At 46.6% G+C, this 19,281-nt stretch overlaps 1 protein-coding gene across 5 annotated transcripts; it reads left to right on the top strand.

The window, feature by feature from the left end:
- Positions 1-1,692: 1,692 nt before the first annotated feature.
- On the top strand, positions 1,693-17,682 carry Lyrm9 (LYR motif containing 9). 5 transcript variants are annotated; one of them, XM_087191514.1, is made up of 6 exons: positions 8,255-8,479; positions 8,580-8,962; positions 10,484-10,625; positions 12,197-12,289; positions 16,325-16,537; positions 16,792-17,682. In XM_087191514.1, the coding sequence occupies exons 1-5, from the start codon at positions 8,399-8,401 to the stop codon at positions 16,508-16,510; spliced, it is 885 nt and encodes a 294-aa protein (XP_087047640.1). In that variant the 5' UTR covers positions 8,255-8,398; the 3' UTR covers positions 16,511-16,537; positions 16,792-17,682. The 5 variants fall into 5 exon arrangements, with proteins under 5 accessions (XP_004857025.3, XP_087047641.1, XP_087047640.1 ...); XM_021238126.2 differs by having other exon boundaries at positions 8,403-8,479; positions 8,580-8,595; XM_004856968.4 differs by lacking the exons at positions 8,255-8,479; positions 8,580-8,962 and adding an exon at positions 1,693-1,764.
- The last annotated feature ends 1,599 nt before the right edge of the window (positions 17,683-19,281 follow it).

The raw sequence follows: 19,281 nt of genomic DNA, 5'->3' as shown, positions 1-19,281 counted from the left end.
ATTGGGACTTGGAAAAAGATTGGAAATTATTGTTCACAACTCTTACTTTGAGTTTTAAAATTTTTCATGGTGTTTGGATATTCATAAAGAATTTTTGGAAAAGGTAAAATCTTGTGTATTTATAAAAAGAGAAGATGCACAAGTGATTCTGAAAGTGGGGCCTTTTGGAGGTAAAGTGAACAGCTTGCATCCTGAATATTTTATGAGATCTAGGTATTAGAACAATGTTTCTGAAGCAGGGATACAGTGATCTAGGAACAAAAAGGGAGATAGGCTAGAGAACAGATTGTGAAATTACTTAAAAATATTAAGTGATCCTATGACTGGACACAGGAGTGGATGATGTTACTGAAGATTTTTCCTAATAAAGGCTCTAAAAGTGTAATGATTTATTGATTGGATCTGCACTAATGATGTGCCCCTGATTATGCATGTGTAAATAAAAGGGCTGATTTATGAGGGTACAATCGGATCTTTCAGATATATTTGGTCCATGTCTACATACTGAAAGTAAATGGAGGCAATTATCTGAGTATTTCATTGAAGGGACCCCTTTCCCCTAGTACACACTGATTTAGAGGTATGTGGTCTACTATGTTAGGTGAAGAGGGAAAAAAAAAAAGAATAAAATTCTAAAAAGAGGCAAAGGGGGAAGGGCAAATCTAAAAAACAGTTCTGTTGAGAAATATGCCCTTTTTCTCTTATCCAGAGAAAAATAGATTCCCAGGTGCTATCAGGGAGAAATCTTTTCCTTAAAAAAAAAAAGAAAGAAAGAAAAAGAAAAAAGACAACATTATAAGAAATTATTCTGTTAAAGCAAGTACACATGGAGCCTGTGTAAGGAAATCAGCCTTTTCATTACAAATAGGTTTAAAAAGCTCTAGAGAAGAGAGATGTGAACAGAAGCAATATTATCCACTGACAACCTAACTCCCTTTCAGACATCAGCCCAGAGAGACTCAGCAGCATCATTGAACAGGGCGTTTGTCTCATGATAAAGACTCATCTTTATTTCTTTCAAGGATATAAAACTTGTATTTAAATCAATTCAGAGAAGCACTTTGGCTTTAAACATCAGTGAGTAAGGAGAGCCTATTTAATGAAACAGCATTATTTCATTTTTAAAGAATGATACTAGCAGTAGCTCTGAGTTTAAATTTTGTATTCTTTTCCTCAATTATAATTATAGATGGGTCTGAAAGGAAGCATGCCTATTACTGTCATATTTATTCTTTTGACAGGTGTTATGGAACTGTAATTTGACTGTAATGACTCAAAACGCAGATTCCCATCCAAACATAATTCCTGTCACCAACACGAGAGATTTAGGAAAAGTCCTCTAGCAAGCTTTTTCACAGATCTTGAACACCCTAGTATTTATTTATTTATTTATTTGGTACCGGGGATCGAACTCGGGATCTTATCTTGCGAAGCAGGCAGTGGAACCACTGAGCTAAAACCCCGGCCCTACACCTTAGTATTTTAACAATATCCATAGTTGGAAATAAGAGGGAGCGCTTGTCTTTAGGGCTCATGCCTGGGTAGCAACAGCCAGAACAGGCAAATACACTAGGGCTGTTCATGGGTGGGGTCACAACAGGGAGTCGGAACCCAGTAGGACCGCGAGTCTCGCGCGCAGCCCGCAGAGGGCGCTCGGCACGCAGTGGCCAGGCGGGGGCGGTGCTGCGCTGGGTCCTGCGGCGCAGGCGCACTCGTCTCCGCCGCAATTGCGGCGTCCCGGTTAGGCGGCCCCATTGGAGGCGGGTGAGCCTCGCGGCGCAGGCTGAGGGCGGGGTTGCGGGGGCAGCGGCGGGCACGAGCTGGGGATGTGGAGGCTATCGGCGTCCTCGGACCTGTGGAAGCCCTGCGGGCGACCCCCGTGTACCATTTTCCCAGCCAGTCCGCGCTGGCTCCCGGGAGATCCGGGTTCGCTTGCCGCAGGCCTCGCCCGGGGGCGGCCTGGGCGATCTGGGCACAGGGCCGCGGGGAGGAGGAGTGGGGCCGGCGGCCGGGGTCCCCCTCAAATGCAGATTGCCTCGCACAGCGTCAGTTTCCGGGTTTTAAAGGGACATCCCCCCCCCCCCCCAGCCCCGTCTGTCTGCGGGCGCACCCTCTTTCCTGCAGCAGTCTGAACATTTTGATTGAATGCTTCTGCATTACAGGCAGGGCCCTCTGTGACTCGGTGTCTGAAACCCTTTAGCTCTTAGGATTCTTTTTTATTATTGCTTAAAAAACAAGTTTTTTAAAAAAAGATGTAAATTCTATAGTGTACAATTCACCCATTTACAGTTCATCCATCCATTGGCTTTTAGAATGTGCGCGGAGTTGTGCGTCTGTCACCATAATCAATTTTAAACATTTTCATTACCCCCAAAAGAAACACCGCCTTTAGCTACCCCCCCCCCATTCCCCCTAGCCCTTGGCAGCCACTACTCTACTTTCTGCCTGTATACATGTGCCTCTTCTGAACAGCTCTTATAAACGGAATCGTGCATTATGTAGCGCCCTTGTGCCTGTCTTCTTTCATGAAGCATGTTTTCAAGGTTCACCCAGGCCGTAGCCAGTCTCAGTACTTCGAGTTTTTTGCTTTTTTTAGAATAATATTTCGTTTTATCCGTCTATCAGGTGATGGCTCTTGAGACTCATTTAAACTGCTCACTACCACCCATCAGTCCTCTGGATTTGAGGCCTGGGTAGAGGCCTCTCCAGAGATTTTGAACAAGAGGAGTGATGGAGAGTTTTAGGAAGTGTCCTTGGGTGGGATGAGGGGACTGGACTGCAGAGAGGGAGACTGATTAGGAGGTGTGCAGATCGTTTAAGCAGAGGTGAGTACACAGCTGGGACGGGAAGGTAGTGCCATGGAAGTGAAAGAGGGTAGAGATTCAGGTGGGGAGCCTTGAGGATTTGATCATGTGGGAGAAGGACTGGAGGAGCAGGATTGCTCCCCATTTCTAGCTTTTGGAGTATACACACCCAGGATGGGCCCTGGGGTTGGTGGAAGCAGGGAGCAAAACCATTGCTATTTTTCAACTTTCCCCATCAAGAAGAGTAATTGCATATTTAAAAAATGGCTTGTCCAGGCTTAATTTAGCTTTTTACCACTGCTCAGTAGGACATAATTTCTGATTATTTTCTGCAGTTCCATTCTCCCTTTCTCTTTTTAATATATGACTTTTTCCTGCTTATTTTTAGGTACCTTGTATTGGGACACAGATTAGGGAAAGGGACAGTGGGATTATATGGGACTGTAGGCCACTTTCTCAGCATCCGTTCTGGTGAGAGCTTTTGGCTGCCAGAAATTTCCCTTTGTGGGCCTTTTTTTCTTCTTTATTTTTAATTGTCTGTTATTCTGTCACATACTCGTGGGATTTTGTAAGTTTTTTGTTTGTTTTAGCATTTCTTTAGTTGCCCATTTTCTGTGTCTGTGTAGTTGACATCAGTCTGCCTTTTTTTCCCATCTATATGCAGGGGGACACTGGATGATATCCTTGTGTTTCTGAAAAGCATGGAACAAGGTTTTGTGGAGAAGGTTGAGTAGTGTTGGATAATAGTCCAGGTGACTGACTGCTTTTAAAAATGTATAGGCCGGGACCTGGGAGAGTTCTTTATGGGGTCCTTAGCCCTGATCTGCTCAGTACCTTTATGGATGGCTCAGACATAGACATAGAAGGTGGTATTGATATAGGGGAAATATAACTGCCAACCTACTAGATTTCAGATACACCGAGTTTGTGTTGCCCCAAATCAAAGAATGAATTTTTTTTTTGGTGCTGGGAATCGAACTCAATACTTTGTGCTTGCCAGACAGGCAAAGAATGAATTCTAAGGAGCAATGGAGGTTAAGAGTAGGAAGAATTTAGAGAGATAGCTCCTGAGAAACAGAAGTGGACCCAAAAGTAGAGTACCAATGAGCCTACTTCTCAAAGGAAGTTTTATAGAGCAAAATCACGAGGTGGATACAACTTGGGTCAAAGCTGTAATCAGCTTAGGTAATATTGATCCAGTGGGGAAGCTTGTCACATAGCAAGTGTACATGCAAAGAACAAAGACTTTTTTGGGAAGGGATGGATCAAGGGGTCCTGGGCACCCGCTGGGGTGGCTGATGTCTGTCTAGACTTTATTGGACCAGGTGATACCAATTGTCTTATCCCCTGGGGTGGTATCTAGGCCTGGTCATTCTATCTTTATCATGAGGGCCGGCCTCCAACAGATGCGCCTCCGGCCACAGTTGTACTGTGTTCTCATCCTCTGCACTGACTCCCTCAAGGGCCTAGACCTGTCTGACTGCCTATAATGTTTCTACCTAACTTAGCTGTCCATAATAGTATCATGAAGCAAGTAAGAGCTTGGAGTTTAATTCCACACCTTACCATGAACTATGTGGCCTTTGGCAAGTTATTTCTCAGAGCCTCAGATTCCACATCTGTAAATAATGTGAGGATTAACTGAGATAACACGAAAAGCTTTCATACTTGTCACATACTAATAATCCCCCCCCCCCCCCCAATGGTAGGTACTGCGACATTCCATCAGCTTTGCAGAGGCCTGGGTAGGAGAGCCAGGGGTATGGGATGTGCACCTCCGGTCCTGGAGCCGAGTCCCACTGCACACATACATGGCTGCTCTGAATGGTGTTGCAGGGACAAGTGATGCATAAGGACCAATAGGGTTAATCTCTGTCTCTGTTTTTGAACTGGGCCTGTGATTGTTTCTGTTTCTTTGTTATGTAGAGTTTAGTTGAATGAGGGAGTCTGGCACCATCAGTGATGGATTTTGACTGGAGGCTGAACTAGTAGAGTACAGGATGGGGAAATGGATTTAAAAATTCATGGAAAAAAAAGGTGCCTTTGAAATGGATGCCCAGGCCTTGTGAGGGCCCCTGCAGAGAATGCAGTCTGAGCTGCATTCCTTGAATTACCAGGTCCAAGGAGGTGACAGTGCCACTGCCCAGGGAACTGGTTAGAACACAACTGAACTGTTGTTTTCCCACTGGCAGTTTGTTTGAGAGTGATGTCATCAGTATCAGGAATATGTCCAGAGGAGGGCAGGTGGGATGCGGACGCTTTGGGAAATGCTGTCACCTTCTGGATGATTATGTTGGAATTGGGGCCGAAATAGTGGACTTTGGATAATGAGAACCTGGACTTGGGGGCAGGTGAGGGAAGATTTTAGCCCCAAGGGGAGAGCTTAGACTGAATAGAATTTTACAGCAGCAGATTTTAGCTCAAAAGCAGAGGGACTTCCCAACAGCTTGAGGGAAGGGAAATTGGAATGCCCGTGAGTTGCCTGCTGCTAGGGGAGTATGTTGAGGGAGGAAAGAGGGATGGCTTCCTGCTAGGAATGTTTCTATACTTTTTATTATGAAAAATTTCAAAATACAGTATACGGAAATTAAAATAACAGCACAGCGTCCACCTTTCACACCTATTTTAAATAGTCCTAACATTTTGCCATTTTTTCTTTGTCTTACTGTTTCCCCTCAGTCCCTCCCTCCCTCTTAGTTTGCGGGATGGGGCTATTTGAAAATAAATTGCAGACCTGATGATGCATCTCCTTTAAATATTTCCATTTGTATGTCAGAGAATCAGGGCATTTTTCATAGTACCACAGCATCATTATTATTCCCAAGAAAACTAATGATGAACAGTCATTCACAGTATCATTTAATGTCCAGTTGTGGGAAGATTTTCTGTCAGGAAGTTGATAAAGCACAGTGACCACCATGTGAGCGTGGCTAGTGGGGCTGGTGGATCCCCTTTAGGAATCCTACGAGAGCCTGCACAGGAAACCTGGGCTCAGGTAATGTCGGGTAATGAGGGCTGTTCTGAGGTCACCACGGGCTTCCCATAGAGCATGTTGTGGAGTTCTGTGCGAGTGAGGGTCTCCAGGAGGAGGCGCCAGCCCCAAGGCTGAGTGTGGCTGAATGAACTGATCTGCCGGAAGCAGAGAGGGGTATCACAGAGGTGGGAGAATTCCTTCAACAGATAGATCCTGAGTTTCTACTGGGAGGCGTAATTTTATGTGTCAAGTTGATTGGGCTGTATGGTACCCAGATATTTGGTCAAAGCTTCAGGGTGTTTTTGTGAGGGCGTTTTTGGATTTAAATTGGTAGACTGAGTCAAGCAGATTGCCCTCCTTAATGTGGGTGGGCTTCATTCAGTCCCTTAAAGGCCTGACTGGAAAGATAAGCCTGAGCCTTGCCTGAGTGAGAGAGAATTCTGTTCCTTTGAACTGGGACACAGGCTTCGTATTAGAACCCAGACATTGGCTCAGCAGATTTTGGACTTGCCAGCCTGCGTGACTATGTGAGCAGATTCCTTATAATAAGTCACACACCCCATGCACGCGCACATGCACACACATACACACACACACATATTCTTTGGTTTTATTTCCTGGACAACCCTAGCACATCTGTTCCATGCCAGGCAATGTGTTCCAGTGCTGAGACCATTCAGGAAAACAGCATGGGCTGTCGTGTGTGTGCCCCTTACAGCTCAGATTGCCTGGACTTGGCTTGAGTGCTGAGAGGTGCAGATGAGAGGTTGGCAAGGGCCAGGTCCAAAAGGATCCTAGAGGCCATGGAAGAGGATCTGGATTTTAGCTTTCTAAACTTCAGTGTCACTTTCATGCTTTCTGTCACATACACATTTGAATTGTGTTATTAGCTTGGTATGTTTTAAAGAATCAATTTTATGCTCCTTTAAAAACAACTTTTATGTCATAATACCTATTAAGTATTAGGATATTTTCTTATAATGTGGAACTAAACATAGAGTCATTACAATAAAAAGATGTTGGTCCATAAACTGCTTAAAGTAGTTTCAGGTATTTGTCCCACATTTTGGGAAAAGTTACCATGAATGCTGAGGAATAGGGTGGATATTAGGGGTTTTAGGGAGGGACAGGATACTCTGAGATTTAAGTTTCAAAGTCACTCTGGGTGTTGGGTGGAGAATAGATAGGAAGGAAATGGATTGGAAGGCAGGGCAACCAACTTAGGGACCATTGGAATTGAGATACGATAAGAATTTGAACCAAGGTGGGGGCTAAATTTGACAGAACCTAGAGGTAGAATTTGATAGGACTTAGAAACCAGTAGCTTGGGATTGAGGGGGAAGGAGGACTTGGGTTGACTTTGATGATTTTAGCTTGGTTGCCTGGGTGATGGAGGTGTCATCACAGAGACAGGGAGCGGGAGTGGGTGGTAAGTCAAGTCCACACAGCAGGAAGAGGAAAGCAAGCATTTCCAGGGCCACAGGGCTGGACTATACCTTCAGCAATGATACTGTGAAGTTCACTGGCCCTTAAATAATAGCAAACCCACACTTTAAATTAAATTAAAACATTTTTAGTTTAGCTCTTTTAAGTGGACCCACACATGTATTCTCTACTAGTTATTACTGGGAATGACTAAGTATTATAATTGAGTTGAAAATAATCTACCGCCCATACTGGCTGGGTTGGTTACTAAGTACTGCTTGGGTTTTAAAGTAATGAAACAAAGTTATGCTCTCTCCAAATGTTAATTTTGAAGGCTGCAGATGGTAACCATCTGTTATCTGACTAGCATTTTACAATATTTGATTAGCACATTATATAGTTTGGGGAAGCCTGCCAGGGGAGACAGCCCATTGTGTTGGGGACTTTGTGGGGTATAAACTTTGTGGTTGCCCTCGAGGGTCTTGACCAACACTGTGTGGGGTTCCCCTCTCTCAGGCCAAAGCATGGCGAGTCAGACTGGCCAGTTGATGGTTTCATGGCAGGAGGAATTTGAGTCTTACGTTTAGACGCTTCCTTACATTACATGAAAGCAGAATTGGAAGGTCAGGATCTGTCTATCATTTAGGACTCTGATGGGACAACAAACCCAACCTGCTTTGGCTAAGGGGGATGGTGTGGCTCAAATCATTGAGAGGTATAAGGCTAGGGCTTCCTTCAGGTGGATGTTTTTGGCTCAGATGAGGTCTTGGGATTTTCATTTCTCTCAGGTCTCAGCCTTGCCTTCTGCTATGATGCTGGTTCCAGAGGAAGCATGTTGGCTTCCCTGAGAGAGTTAAGTCCTCTCAACATGAAGTCTAGTGGGAAAGAGCTGGAGTTCTTTCCAGTTCCTCCTGCAGAAGTGTTGAGATGCACTCTGATTGGACCAGCTTCCAGCATGTACACACCTGTGGACCAATCCCTGGGCTCATATGGATGCAGGACTCTGATTGGTCAGACAGGCTGAGCCATGGGGAGGGGTGCAACTTGAGTTGCACATAGGGGCTCTTACCGCAAGGGAGAGTGTGTGTGGCAGGCGACCACCTGTGTGCTCCACTGTCAGAGCCAAAGCCCAGAGAACCAGGAGGAATTGGCTAACTTGGCTGTGAAGACAGACATTTACTGCTGGGAAGATAATATGCTAGAAATGGAACGAAGGAGCCACAGAACCCAGCCTCTTAAGTTTCCTTCCTCAGTGTCAGAGCATCTGATAGATTTGGTATCTGGTTCTCTCTCGGGGTTGGGGGTGGAGTAGGGTTGTCTTTCTCTTTTTTATATTGCTTTAAAACTCTGCTGTTCTTTTAATCTCTGTCTTTTAGCTCCTTCATCTCGAAGGTAGGGAGCCGCTCTCTCAGAGAAATCTGCACAGAGGAGATAGTGGATTCGTGCTATTCACTTTAACCGAAGTGTGTGAAGCCTGCTTCAGGCCAGGCCCTGTGCTGGGGCCTGGGCTCTTACCCTGGGGGGGAGCCAGCAGCACCCTAGTGGCCCAGTTTCTGGCTGTGGAAGTGTGTTGCTCACGAACAGGGTGCTTCAGCCCGCTGGAGGACAGTGATTCCCCTGTCCCCAGGGAGGGACAGTCAAGAAGGGATTCCTGGAGGAGAAACACTGAGCTGGACCTGGAGGGGGAGCAAGGTTCCACATGTGGAGATGGGGCAGGAGTGCCTTGCTCAGGGAGCTGCATGCGCAAACGTACTGAGAGGTGACATTCGTGATGGTTTGGGGACCTGGGAGAAGTCCTGGGATCTGTGGCTGAGCAGCATGTACCGTGACGCTGGTTCCCACGCTCACTCAGTGTCAGTGTGGAGTGGCAAGCGGGAGGCAGGGACACCTGGCCAGGTGTTAGAGGTTCCCGTGGGAGCCTGTGGGGCAGTGAGCACAGAGGGGGCACTGTTATGAGCTGGGGGGCACTGAATGAAAATTCAACAGGTCCTCAATCTAGAACCTACCACTTGAAAACATCTGTACTTCATAATTTGCTTCCAAAAAAGTTCAAGCTCGAGTGAGTTCTTTGGAGAGGGTGTGTATACTACAGAAGTTAAAAATAAGGGCTACAGCAGAAAGGATTTTGGCTGTCTGCACTACAAAGAAATAAGAGATGTTTAAGGGGTAGTGTATTTAACCTGATTGAAACATTACGCATGTCCACATGCTTTGAAATATCATGTGATACTCCATAAAAATGTATACTTTTGTGTTTTATGTATTAAATTTAAATTTCAAAAGAGAAAAAAAAAAGAGTTCCATGGGTAGAATAGAGAGTCTGGTATATTCTTCCATTTATATAAAACTCTAGAAAATGCAGATGAACCTGTAGTGACAGAAAGCAGATTGGGGGTTCTTGGAGAGTAGGGAGGGCAGATGGAAGGGTTTGCAAAGAGGCGGGGGAGAGCTTGGGCTGTGTCCACTCCTGGTGATGGTGATGGCTTCTCTGTGTGTACATATGTCAGAACTTACCCAGTGGTCATTGGTTGTATGTTAACACCTCAGTAAAGCTGATTTTTTTTCAAGTGGGTTCAAATCTCAGCTCTGCCTTTATCAGCTGTATGGTCTTGGGCAAGTTTCCAAACCTCTCTGGTTTTAGTTTTCTTATGTATGCAATAACTACATGGAAAGTGATACACCAAGTAAGTGCTCATTGTTACTGTTTTTTTTCTTTTCTTTTTTTTTTTTTTTTTTTTTGGTGCGGGGGATCAAACTCAGGATCTTGCACTTGCAAGGCAGGTGTGGTGGCACTGAGCTAAGTCCCCACCCCATTGTTACTGTTAATAACAATAAAATGAAATCAGGTACAGGCTATGGCCTCACCATAGTGACTGCATGTGTTATCTGCTTCTTTATGCAGAGCCCCTGCGAATCATGTTTCTCATAGTTTAACATGCATACACACATACCTGGTAGACACACGGTTAACACACACTTTGGTCTAGGAGGTCTGCTTGGGACCTGGGACCCTGCATTTCTGAGAAGCTCCTGGGTAGTGCTGATGCTGTGTACCCCCCTCCATACTCGCTCTTGGTTTTTGCAGGTCTGCTCTGGGTTGAGCATGTCACCAGGGCTGAATGCACAGCCCTGACCCAGGGTTTGGACTCCAGGGGTGGTGGCCATGAGGAGGAGCCGGCCTCCACACGTGAGCCATCCTGTTCACAGAGGGCTGGGAACTGGAGGTCAGGACTGAGTGTAGAACTTGGCTTGATGCCTGAGACTTGATGCTGTTTTCCAGGACAGAGGTCTTGCTGATGGCCCCACTGCCAGGGGCAGAGCTGGTCCAGAGGCCGCTGCAGCTCTACAGATACTTGCTGCGCTGCTGCCGGCAGCTGCCCACCAAGGGCATCCAGGAGCACTACAGACATGCTGTCAGGCAGGTGGGAGCAGGGTACACGGGCTCTGGGGGTAAGGGCCCCTCTAATGGGATCCTAGTGGGGAGAGGCCAAGGGCCAGGGTAAAGGATAATCTTTGAGATGGAGGAGGGGGTGGCAGTTTGGCACGAGGCACCAGAGATTGATGCTGGGACGCCCAGCTCCTCTCTCTGGCTTCTGTCCGGGAGTATCATTTCAGCACAGCAGCACTGTGCCAGGGCATGAACAAGGCAGCTTGGCAATAATTACAGTACACAATAGGACACGCATCATTTTGCCAACATTGCACAGCCTGAATTTAATCGTGATAAAACATCAGGATTAAAAACTGGGGGACCATCCACCAGGTAACGTCCTGACCTATACCCGACGTAACTGTCAGCTTCACAAGACACAAAGGAAGCCAGAGATACTCTGGATTAAGGGGACTAACAAGATGTGACAACTAAATGTAATACATCATCTCAGATTGGATCCTGGGCCAGAAAAATATAATTGCTCTAAGGGGCATTTTTGGGGGCAGTGCATAAGCTGGAACACGGGCTGTAGATGAGATAAGTATTGTGTCAATATTACATTTTCTGAATTTGGTTATTGCGGTTCTATAAGAGAATGCTCTCATTGTTAGGAAACACATATTGAAGTGTGTAGGGGTTAAGGGCAGCATAACTGCCACCTACTCTGAAATGCTTCTAAAAAGAGCTGACACGTACACATACAAAGAGAGAATGGTAAAGTGAATGTGGCAAGACATTCAGATCGGTGATGCTCGTAGGGAGTTCTTTGTACTTTTGTAATTTTTCTGTGAGCAATCATTTCTAAATATAAAAGAATAACTAAACTCCTACAAATAAAATACAGAAAGTAAAAGGAAAAAAGAGCAACAGAAAGCTGTGGGAACACAGAAAAGGGAGACATTAGCCATCTGGGGAGTTGGGAAGGGCTACCCCAGGGTGGGAATTTGAGGTGGCATCTGAAGATGAGCAGGGGACTTGTGGGGTTGGGAATGATAAGGAGAGGGAGGCGCCAGTTCTTTCTGAAGGCCCCTGAGCACCCCACTGATGAACCTAAATCTCAGGCTGCCAGCGGCCATCTGCCTTACATTGGGCCTGGAGGATTTCCCAAAGCCGTGGCCTCCCCTCCCTCCCCTGCTCGCCTTTTGTAGCACTGAGGTAGGAGAAACCCCATCCCTCCTGTGGTGAAGCCCATGCAGAGATCTCACTAAGATGAAAGCAGCTTCCCATGAGGAGCAAATTAGATGGAGAGAAGGAAATTTCCCTTGGGCCCTGATAACTTGCCTGATAAGCTCTGGGCCCTGGGGCCGGTCCTCCTTTTCATCAGCCCTGCTGGCAGGATTGCCAGCTTTGTGGTAAAATGGACTAGGGTTCAGATCTTGTTGCTTAGCAGCAAGTTAGGATTTCTAAGCCTCTGTTTCTTCACCTCTAAATGTGATCATCCATCGTAGTCTTGGAGGTTAAGAGGAGCTGAGTAGAAAGTGCTCAGCACTTTGTCCTAGGATTGGTGGATTGAAGCTGCTGACTCTTTGGATTTTTCCCAGTCATCTTTATCTTTTACAGAGTTTCTGGGTTCATTCAGATGAAGACAACCCTGAGAGAATCCAGCAGATTATTAAAAGAGCCATCGAGGATGCGGACTGGATCATGAACAAAGTAAGCGTCTCCACCAGTAGGGGTGTGTGTGTGAGGGGGATGATGGTGTACTCTCTGTGGCCACTAGGGGTCACCCCTGCCTCACACTTGAAAAGGGACTGTACAGAGGTGGGTCTTCCCCACCTCCTCCCTGCTCCTCTCTTTCAAAGCCGAGGGTGGTCCCTTCTGGTTGCAGGATGGGGCTCCTGGACACTCTTAAGGACAGATTTCTGCCTAATAGTATGAATAAGCTGGACACAGGAAGAAGGAAGAGAGCAGTCTTCTTGGAAGCTAAGTGCCAGAGCTGGCGGAAGCATCGTGATGCTTCCAAGAGGGAGACTTCTTGGGGGAGAGAGCTCCCTGTCTCTTGGGGGTTCACACCGAGCCTGGGCTATCTAGGAAACATTCAAGGGGCTGTTTGGGTGGAGCAAGGGGGTGAGCTCGGAATGAGATTGGTATCGGAGTGACCTAGAGAAATGGCATAGTCCCCATCCTTCTAAATCCGAATCTCCAGATGTGGAGTTCAAGACCCATTTTTTAATTAACTCAGCAATTAGCTGAGGATTCTTCTCTGGCTTCTAAGGGTCCTCCTCTGCCTGAGATTTTTTCCCCCCAGAAACCAGAGAAGAACCCTCAGCTAGAGAGTAGTACAGATGACCACAATGTTCAGTTCTAATATTGTAAGTTTCTTTATTGTCCTCCCACCCCGAGCCTCCTCTGTCCTCCTCCATTAAGGAAGAAAGAGGGTCCAGGATGCACCTAGAGATCTGCCCACCTAGTGACTCCTGTCTGTCACCACCCCTGAGAAACTCCTGCAGGAAGTGGAGGCCCAGGGGACTGGGTTCCAGATTAAAGCCTCCCTTCCCACTGGCTTCCCTCACCCACTTCTTACCTCTCCGTCTTGCAGTATAAAAAACAAAACTGAGCACCCAGAGCCCAAAGGAAAGCCGTGTTAGAGACATCTGGGGCTTCTTCTCTTCTGGAACTAAGCAACAGCAGCAGCAGCAGCAGTAGTTTTGGAATATTCCCTGGCCCTGCTGGCAGAGCGATCAAGAAAATTTAGGCAGGAGAAGTTGGCATTTGTTCAGACAGCTCTTGCTTTCGCAGTCATGTTTCCAGCATGCTTTATGTTTGCTTTGCCTGCCAGAAATGATGTACAAGTTGGGGACAATGTGGTGTTTTTTTGTGTTTTCTCTGTGTTTTTCATTTTTGTGTTTTTGATGTTTTACATTGCTCTGAAACTGATCCATTTGTTCTGGAGGTCTCTTTACCAGTCTCTGAGCCCCAAAGAAGAGGTCCCCGTAAGTGGCCACCTGTACAGAGGGAAGAGAGTGGGCTTTAAATCCAGACAGCTCTGGATTTGAATCCCAGCTTTATGACTTTTCTAGGCTATTGCCTTTGAGCTCGGTGTCCTCCTCAGTGAGGAGGAAATAAAATGAAGTTGAAGTGCCTAACACAGGATATGGGACATGGCAGCCAGCATCCCTCTGAGGAAGCCGTCCCTCGAGGCCCCTCCTGCTCCCACAGTGCACCTCTGCTGTAGCGCATACGGTGTCAGTCTCTGTGATTTGTTCATGAGCTCCTCCTGTCCCAGCTTGGAACCCCAGATCCCTCCAAGTTGTGTCATGCCCAGCAGTCCGCCAAGGAACTGCTTTCCTGGGTCCTGTCCCTCCATGCTCAGGAAGTAGAAGCCCTGGTCCTTGCCTTCAAGGAATTGCCAGGGTCTTTGAGGCAGTGACATGCACATTAGGCGAAACTAGGAAGAATCCCCAAGCAGCTGTGACAGACACTGGCAAGTCCAGGCTTCTGTGAACTTGCGACCTGTCTTTGTGGGCCCTTCCCTGCTTTGCCACCATCATGGCAGGATGGACAGCAGGGAGAGAGGGGATAGGTCCAGGGAGAGTAGTGAGAGCTGGCCGAGCAGCCAGAAGATGCAGAGAATCCTCACAGGAACCTGAGTGTTCCCTGGGGGCACTCAGCCCGAGGGATGTGCTAGCGCATGTGAGTCTCCCTGCAATTAATGTAACTTACAGCGTCATCCGTATGTGTACAACTGATTAACATATAAGTGAAGTAAATACATTGCTTTGTGAAAGTTCTTGTCTCTTCTCAATGGATATTCCCCAAACATGGATCATGCCCCTACTGTGTGCTGTCACACTGAGTGCTGAGGACTTAGATAAGTCAGACTGAGCTATGCAGAGGAATCATGCTTCAGAGGTGTCCCTGAAGCACAGAGGGGGATCAGGAAGGTCCTCAGAGATGACCGGAACCCCCTCAACTGGGGGACTCAGCAGTTGGCAGAGATGCATCATTTTCAAAGGAGTGGGTGGCCCTACCCCAGGCCTTTCACCAGGAGGAGAGAGAGTGAAGGTGACCAGGGCTTTGGAGAGAGTTGATGTCCCTTGCTCTCGACCAGCCCTGCAGGGGCTCCCTGGCCTTCACATCACCGGTAGGAGCATGATCCAGGTGCTGACTTACCCAGGTATCAGACAAGGGGTGCCCAGCTCTGGCGAAAGGCTAGTCAGTGAGGGAACCCACAAGAGCTTGGGTTGGTTAACTGTTTTGGCTGCTCTCTGCCAGTCAGAGAGGACAGTGAGCCTGCTTACTGGAAACTACCTGGGAACTGCAGGTGCTGGCCTCTGCCCTCAGCCTTTCTCCACCTGCCCTGCATGGAGCCCGTGCATATGCAGGTCTTACATCGCCCTCAGCCACAGCTCTTAAGTGCATGAAGTTGAAGACTTCCAGTTGCCTCCCAGCAAAGAGAAGAAGATGAATGCTTTTGACTCAGAGGCAGTGTGGTCTGATAAGAGTGGGCTCTGGAGCCACATTCAAATTTAAGTCCCAGCTCTGTCACTTAGTAGTGGTGTGATTTGGGGCATGTTTGTTAACCTGACAACCTTACCTTTCATATTGCAACAGGCTGTACGTCCCTTGGGACAGTGAGATTAAGGCAGTGCACCGGAATGTCAGTCAGCCGTGTGACTGCCTTCTCTTGTCTTTGGTTTACAAACTTTTATTTTAAATGGGTCCCTGTCCTCTGATGCCTGCTGTGCCACCAGCACAGTGCCGGCAGGAAAGGATCTGTCTGATCCTTACTTGCATTCACCTTGCCTTCCTGGGGTGCATTTGTATTAGGAAGTTTGTGCATTAGAGCAACTGCCCTTGAAGGATTCTCAGGCCCCTTTGAGAGACCCTGCCACATCTGGGGGCTATTCTGGGGGCAACTTTGATTTTTGGTCTTGTCCCAGAACATGCTCCCAGGACCAACCTGCCTGCCTGACTGTCTCATTCCCACCCTGTTTCAACTGAGCACCTGCTCTCCACACAGCCCTTCCTCTGGGCAGGAAAAAACCACAGTGAAGGGAGGTAAAAAACAAACCTGAGAGGCTGAGCTAACATGGTTCTTAGGAAGTTATAATGCAGATTTATTTTTTCTCCCATTCTTTTTTTTTAAGTACAGAATAGCTTTATTTAAATTTTTATTTTTATTAGCACATTTTCAGTACACGATTACATTTATCACGGGGCATTGTGCATGTGCTTAACACATTTTCCTTCTCTAGTACAGAATAGCTAGGAATCATAAGTGAGATTAAATACTCCTTTCTTCAAACATTTCCTAGGCTTTTTGAGAATTTACTCAGTTCCATAACCCACATATTGTGTGTTAGAAGTATCATGCTCTGCTTAAATTTGTAAACTTTTCTTTACTGAAAGCCACCATACCTAATTATTGAAAGTAGGAAATTATGGTCAGATTATTATGAATTTATCTGTTTTGTTATTTGTCTATAGTTTTGCCTATTTATTTTATTTTGGCTCTCTCTGTTACATTTTTGTTTTATTTAATATCTTTTGACTACTCCCAGTTTTTGGTGTCTGTATACACATGGGTGCACCCACACTCTTTGCTGACACATTTTAATTTATTTTGGTAAAAGAATTTCCCTTAATAATCCCGCAACAAAATTTTGAAATAGTTATTGTCAGATGATCTCTAAAGACGCCGCCAGCTTCGCATTACACACATTAATCCTTTCTTTTCACTTCCAGCTGATCTTCACACTCTTTGTCATGGTTTTTGTACTTTCATCTGTGAAGGTTCTTCAAGTGGATATTTCTGCAGGGAGAATGAGTGCGGCAAAGCGCTCTTCTGCCATCTTGCTGACATCCTTCTCGTTGGTCATTCCTTGGAAAGGCCATGGAAAGGCCCTGTTCCAAGTTGCAGTACCAAACTAAGTTGGGAAATGAAAACCCCTCCATCCGGTAAGCTCAAAGGGAACTCCTTGAAGTAGAACTAAAGGCCCCACTCTCCTTCCCTTCAGAGTCTCACAAACTTTAATCTCTGACCAAACTATATGTTTGTTTCCCTTGAATATACTGGTATGTGTCTTAACACAGAATTATGACCAGTATAGGGCGTAAAGTTCCTGCCTGTTGTGCTCATTATTCTTATATCTGAAAGTATTATTGTAGTGATGTGCACAGTGTATTTAATTAATTCAATTTTATATCCACAGGTGCATATTCAGTATGAGGTCCCATGCCAGATACTGGAGATTCTTTCTCTTGCTCACACTTCCCCTTTCTCCCTCATCTCTCCCCTGTTCTCCTCTCCCCCCCTCCCCAACTGAACTGAAGGTCTTTGAGCTGAGGTACATTCCAGCCCTTTTCTATTTTTTATTGTGAGACAGGGTCTCAATAAGTCAATAAATTGGCCAGGCAGGGCCCAAACTTGTGCTCCTTCTGCCTCAGCCTCCTAGAGTGCTGGGATAATAGGCATTTGCAGTCATACTTGGCATATGTTTTTCTCTTTTTATATTTTTTCAATCTCACTAGATAATCTCATCCATATCATAGTGTGAGACCAAAGTGACTCCATTTTGCTAAAATGCACCACTCCCCTAGTCTCTCACAAGTTAATGGTTAAAATGTGCTTGCTTTGGGACAAAAGATGCAATCTGTAACAAACCAAAGTTCCTAAGTTAATTACTCAGCCATCTGTTTGCCCAGAAAATAAATGTTCTGGACCCACTATCCATAGAACAATCTGTAGATGTACTGACTGTCAGTACGTAATGGTCGTGACTAATAGTCAGTGTGTCTGCTGACCATCAGTATGTGACAGTCGGCCACTAACTTTTGTCCCTCTTTTCCCTCATAAAACCTACATGTAGCCACCCCTCAACCCCTGATGCACCTGGCCAATCAAAAATATACACTTCATGCTTGCTAATTGTCAACCAATCATATAACTGCTAAATAAAAAAATCTCCAAACCTTGTTATAACCTCTATAAAAACCCCACTAATTTAAAATTTGGGGCTCTCAATTCTGATCCACTACATCGGTGATGGTTGAGAGCCCCTGCTCGAGCTTAAATAAACGACCCTCATGCGTTTACATAAAAATCGGCTCCTTGGTGGTCTTTAGAGAATTCGCGATCTAGACACAACATTTGGGGGCTCGTCCGGATCCCCAAAACCCCAGGATCCCCGTACTGGAGGGTCAACACTGGCCGGTGAGTGTCTGATGTCTCTTTGTTTGTCTGTAATTCGGGGGCCCAATTTCTGGTTAGGTCGGCAGACGGTCTAGGCGGACGCGCTGCGAGGGCCGCCGACCCGGGATCCTGGAAGACGTTCCGGATCCTTCTAGAGGGGACAGAGTGCCCCATGGGTATGAGTCTGACTCCTGGAGGGACGGTGCGGGTCGCTCCTGCGGTACGGCATGAGGCCATCATCCCATTTCTGGTACTGCCTCCGATCGGGCAGAGGCCAGTTTTGTCTTGTTTTTTGTTTTTTTTGTTGTGTTTGTTTGTCTGTTTATTGTGGTGACTTGGACTGAGATGATGGGACAGGCTGTGACTACCCCTCTATCCCTCATGAGAAACCATTTTAAAAAAAGGTTAGAGAGCGCGCTCATAACTTAAGTTTAGAAATTAAAAAGACTAAATTCATCACCCTTTTTAACTCGGAATGGCCCGCCTTTGGAGTAGGTTGGCCACCCGAGGGGACCTTTGATCTAAGGACCACAAAGAGAGTCCAAGAGGTCGTCTTCCGTTCTCATAGGGGACACCCTGATCAAGTTCCCTATACTGTCACTTGAGAAAGTCTAATCTGCGACCCACCCCCATGGGTCAAGCCCTTTGTGCCTCCACAGAAACAACAGCCAGAGGTAATCCTGACAGCCTGTGAGAAGACTCCCAGAGGGCGCGACAGCAAAAGACAAACCAAAACCAAGCCGACTGCACCGCTTTACCTGGTCCTCCAAGGAGGGACCGAGGAAGATCTCATTTTTCCTCCCCCTTACTCTCTCTCTTCTTCCCCATGACAACAGGCAAAAAGAAATGACCCAGCCCCAGCCGGAGGTGGGGAAGGAGGGCCGGCCCCAGGTGCCGGCAACCATAATGGCCCTGCCCAGAATACTCGCCACCGGCGTGCCATCTCACTGGCAGGCCCGGCAGACTCTACTGTTTGTCCGCTGAGAGCGATAGGGCCCCCTGGTGAGCATGGTAACCAGCCTCATCATTACTGGTCCTTCGCCACCAGTGACCTTTATAACTGGCGTACTCAGCACGCCAAATTCTCTGATAACCCTAGGGATTTGATTAACCTGTTAGAAACTCTCTTGTTCACCCATCAGCCCACCTGAGATGATTGTCAACAACTTCTCCAAGCCCTTTTCACCTCTGAGGAGAGAGAAAGGATCCAGGGGCAAGCCATAAAATCAGTGTTGGGAGAAACAGAGGGCCCACTTGATGAGCAACACTGGGCCCATGTTAAGGCACAACTTCTGTCCACCCGTCCTCCATGGCAAGTTAATTCCTTGGGCGGGAGAGAAGCTCTCCAAAACTACCATCAACATCTCCTAGCTGGCTTGAGGGGAGCCACTCGAAAGCCTACCAATTTGAACAAGATAAGTGAGATCCTTCAAGGACCTGAGGAATCCTCTTCTGCCTTTCTAGAGCGTCTGTTGGAAGCATACCGTATGTATACTCCAATCGACCCAGA

Source organism: Heterocephalus glaber, unplaced genomic scaffold (assembly GCF_053883595.1).
Source record: "Heterocephalus glaber isolate CG9 unplaced genomic scaffold, H.glaber_assembly_v1.0 deba00001564, whole genome shotgun sequence".
NCBI lineage: Eukaryota > Metazoa > Chordata > Mammalia > Rodentia > Bathyergidae > Heterocephalus > Heterocephalus glaber.
The sequence above is the reverse complement of the archived record's forward strand: the minus strand, read 5'-3'. Positions and strand labels throughout refer to the sequence as shown.

Coding starts and splice junctions, on each gene's coding strand:
- Lyrm9 (XM_087191514.1), top strand. CDS start 8,399: ATGCTAGAAATGGAACGAAGGAGCCACAGAACCCAGCCTCTTAAGTTT. Junction 8,480..8,579: donor CAGAGCATCTGATAGATTTG/GTATCTGGTTCT, acceptor TCTGTCTTTTAG/CTCCTTCATCTCGAAGGTAG. Junction 8,963..10,483: donor ATGCGCAAACGTACTGAGAG/GTGACATTCGTG, acceptor GCTGTTTTCCAG/GACAGAGGTCTTGCTGATGG.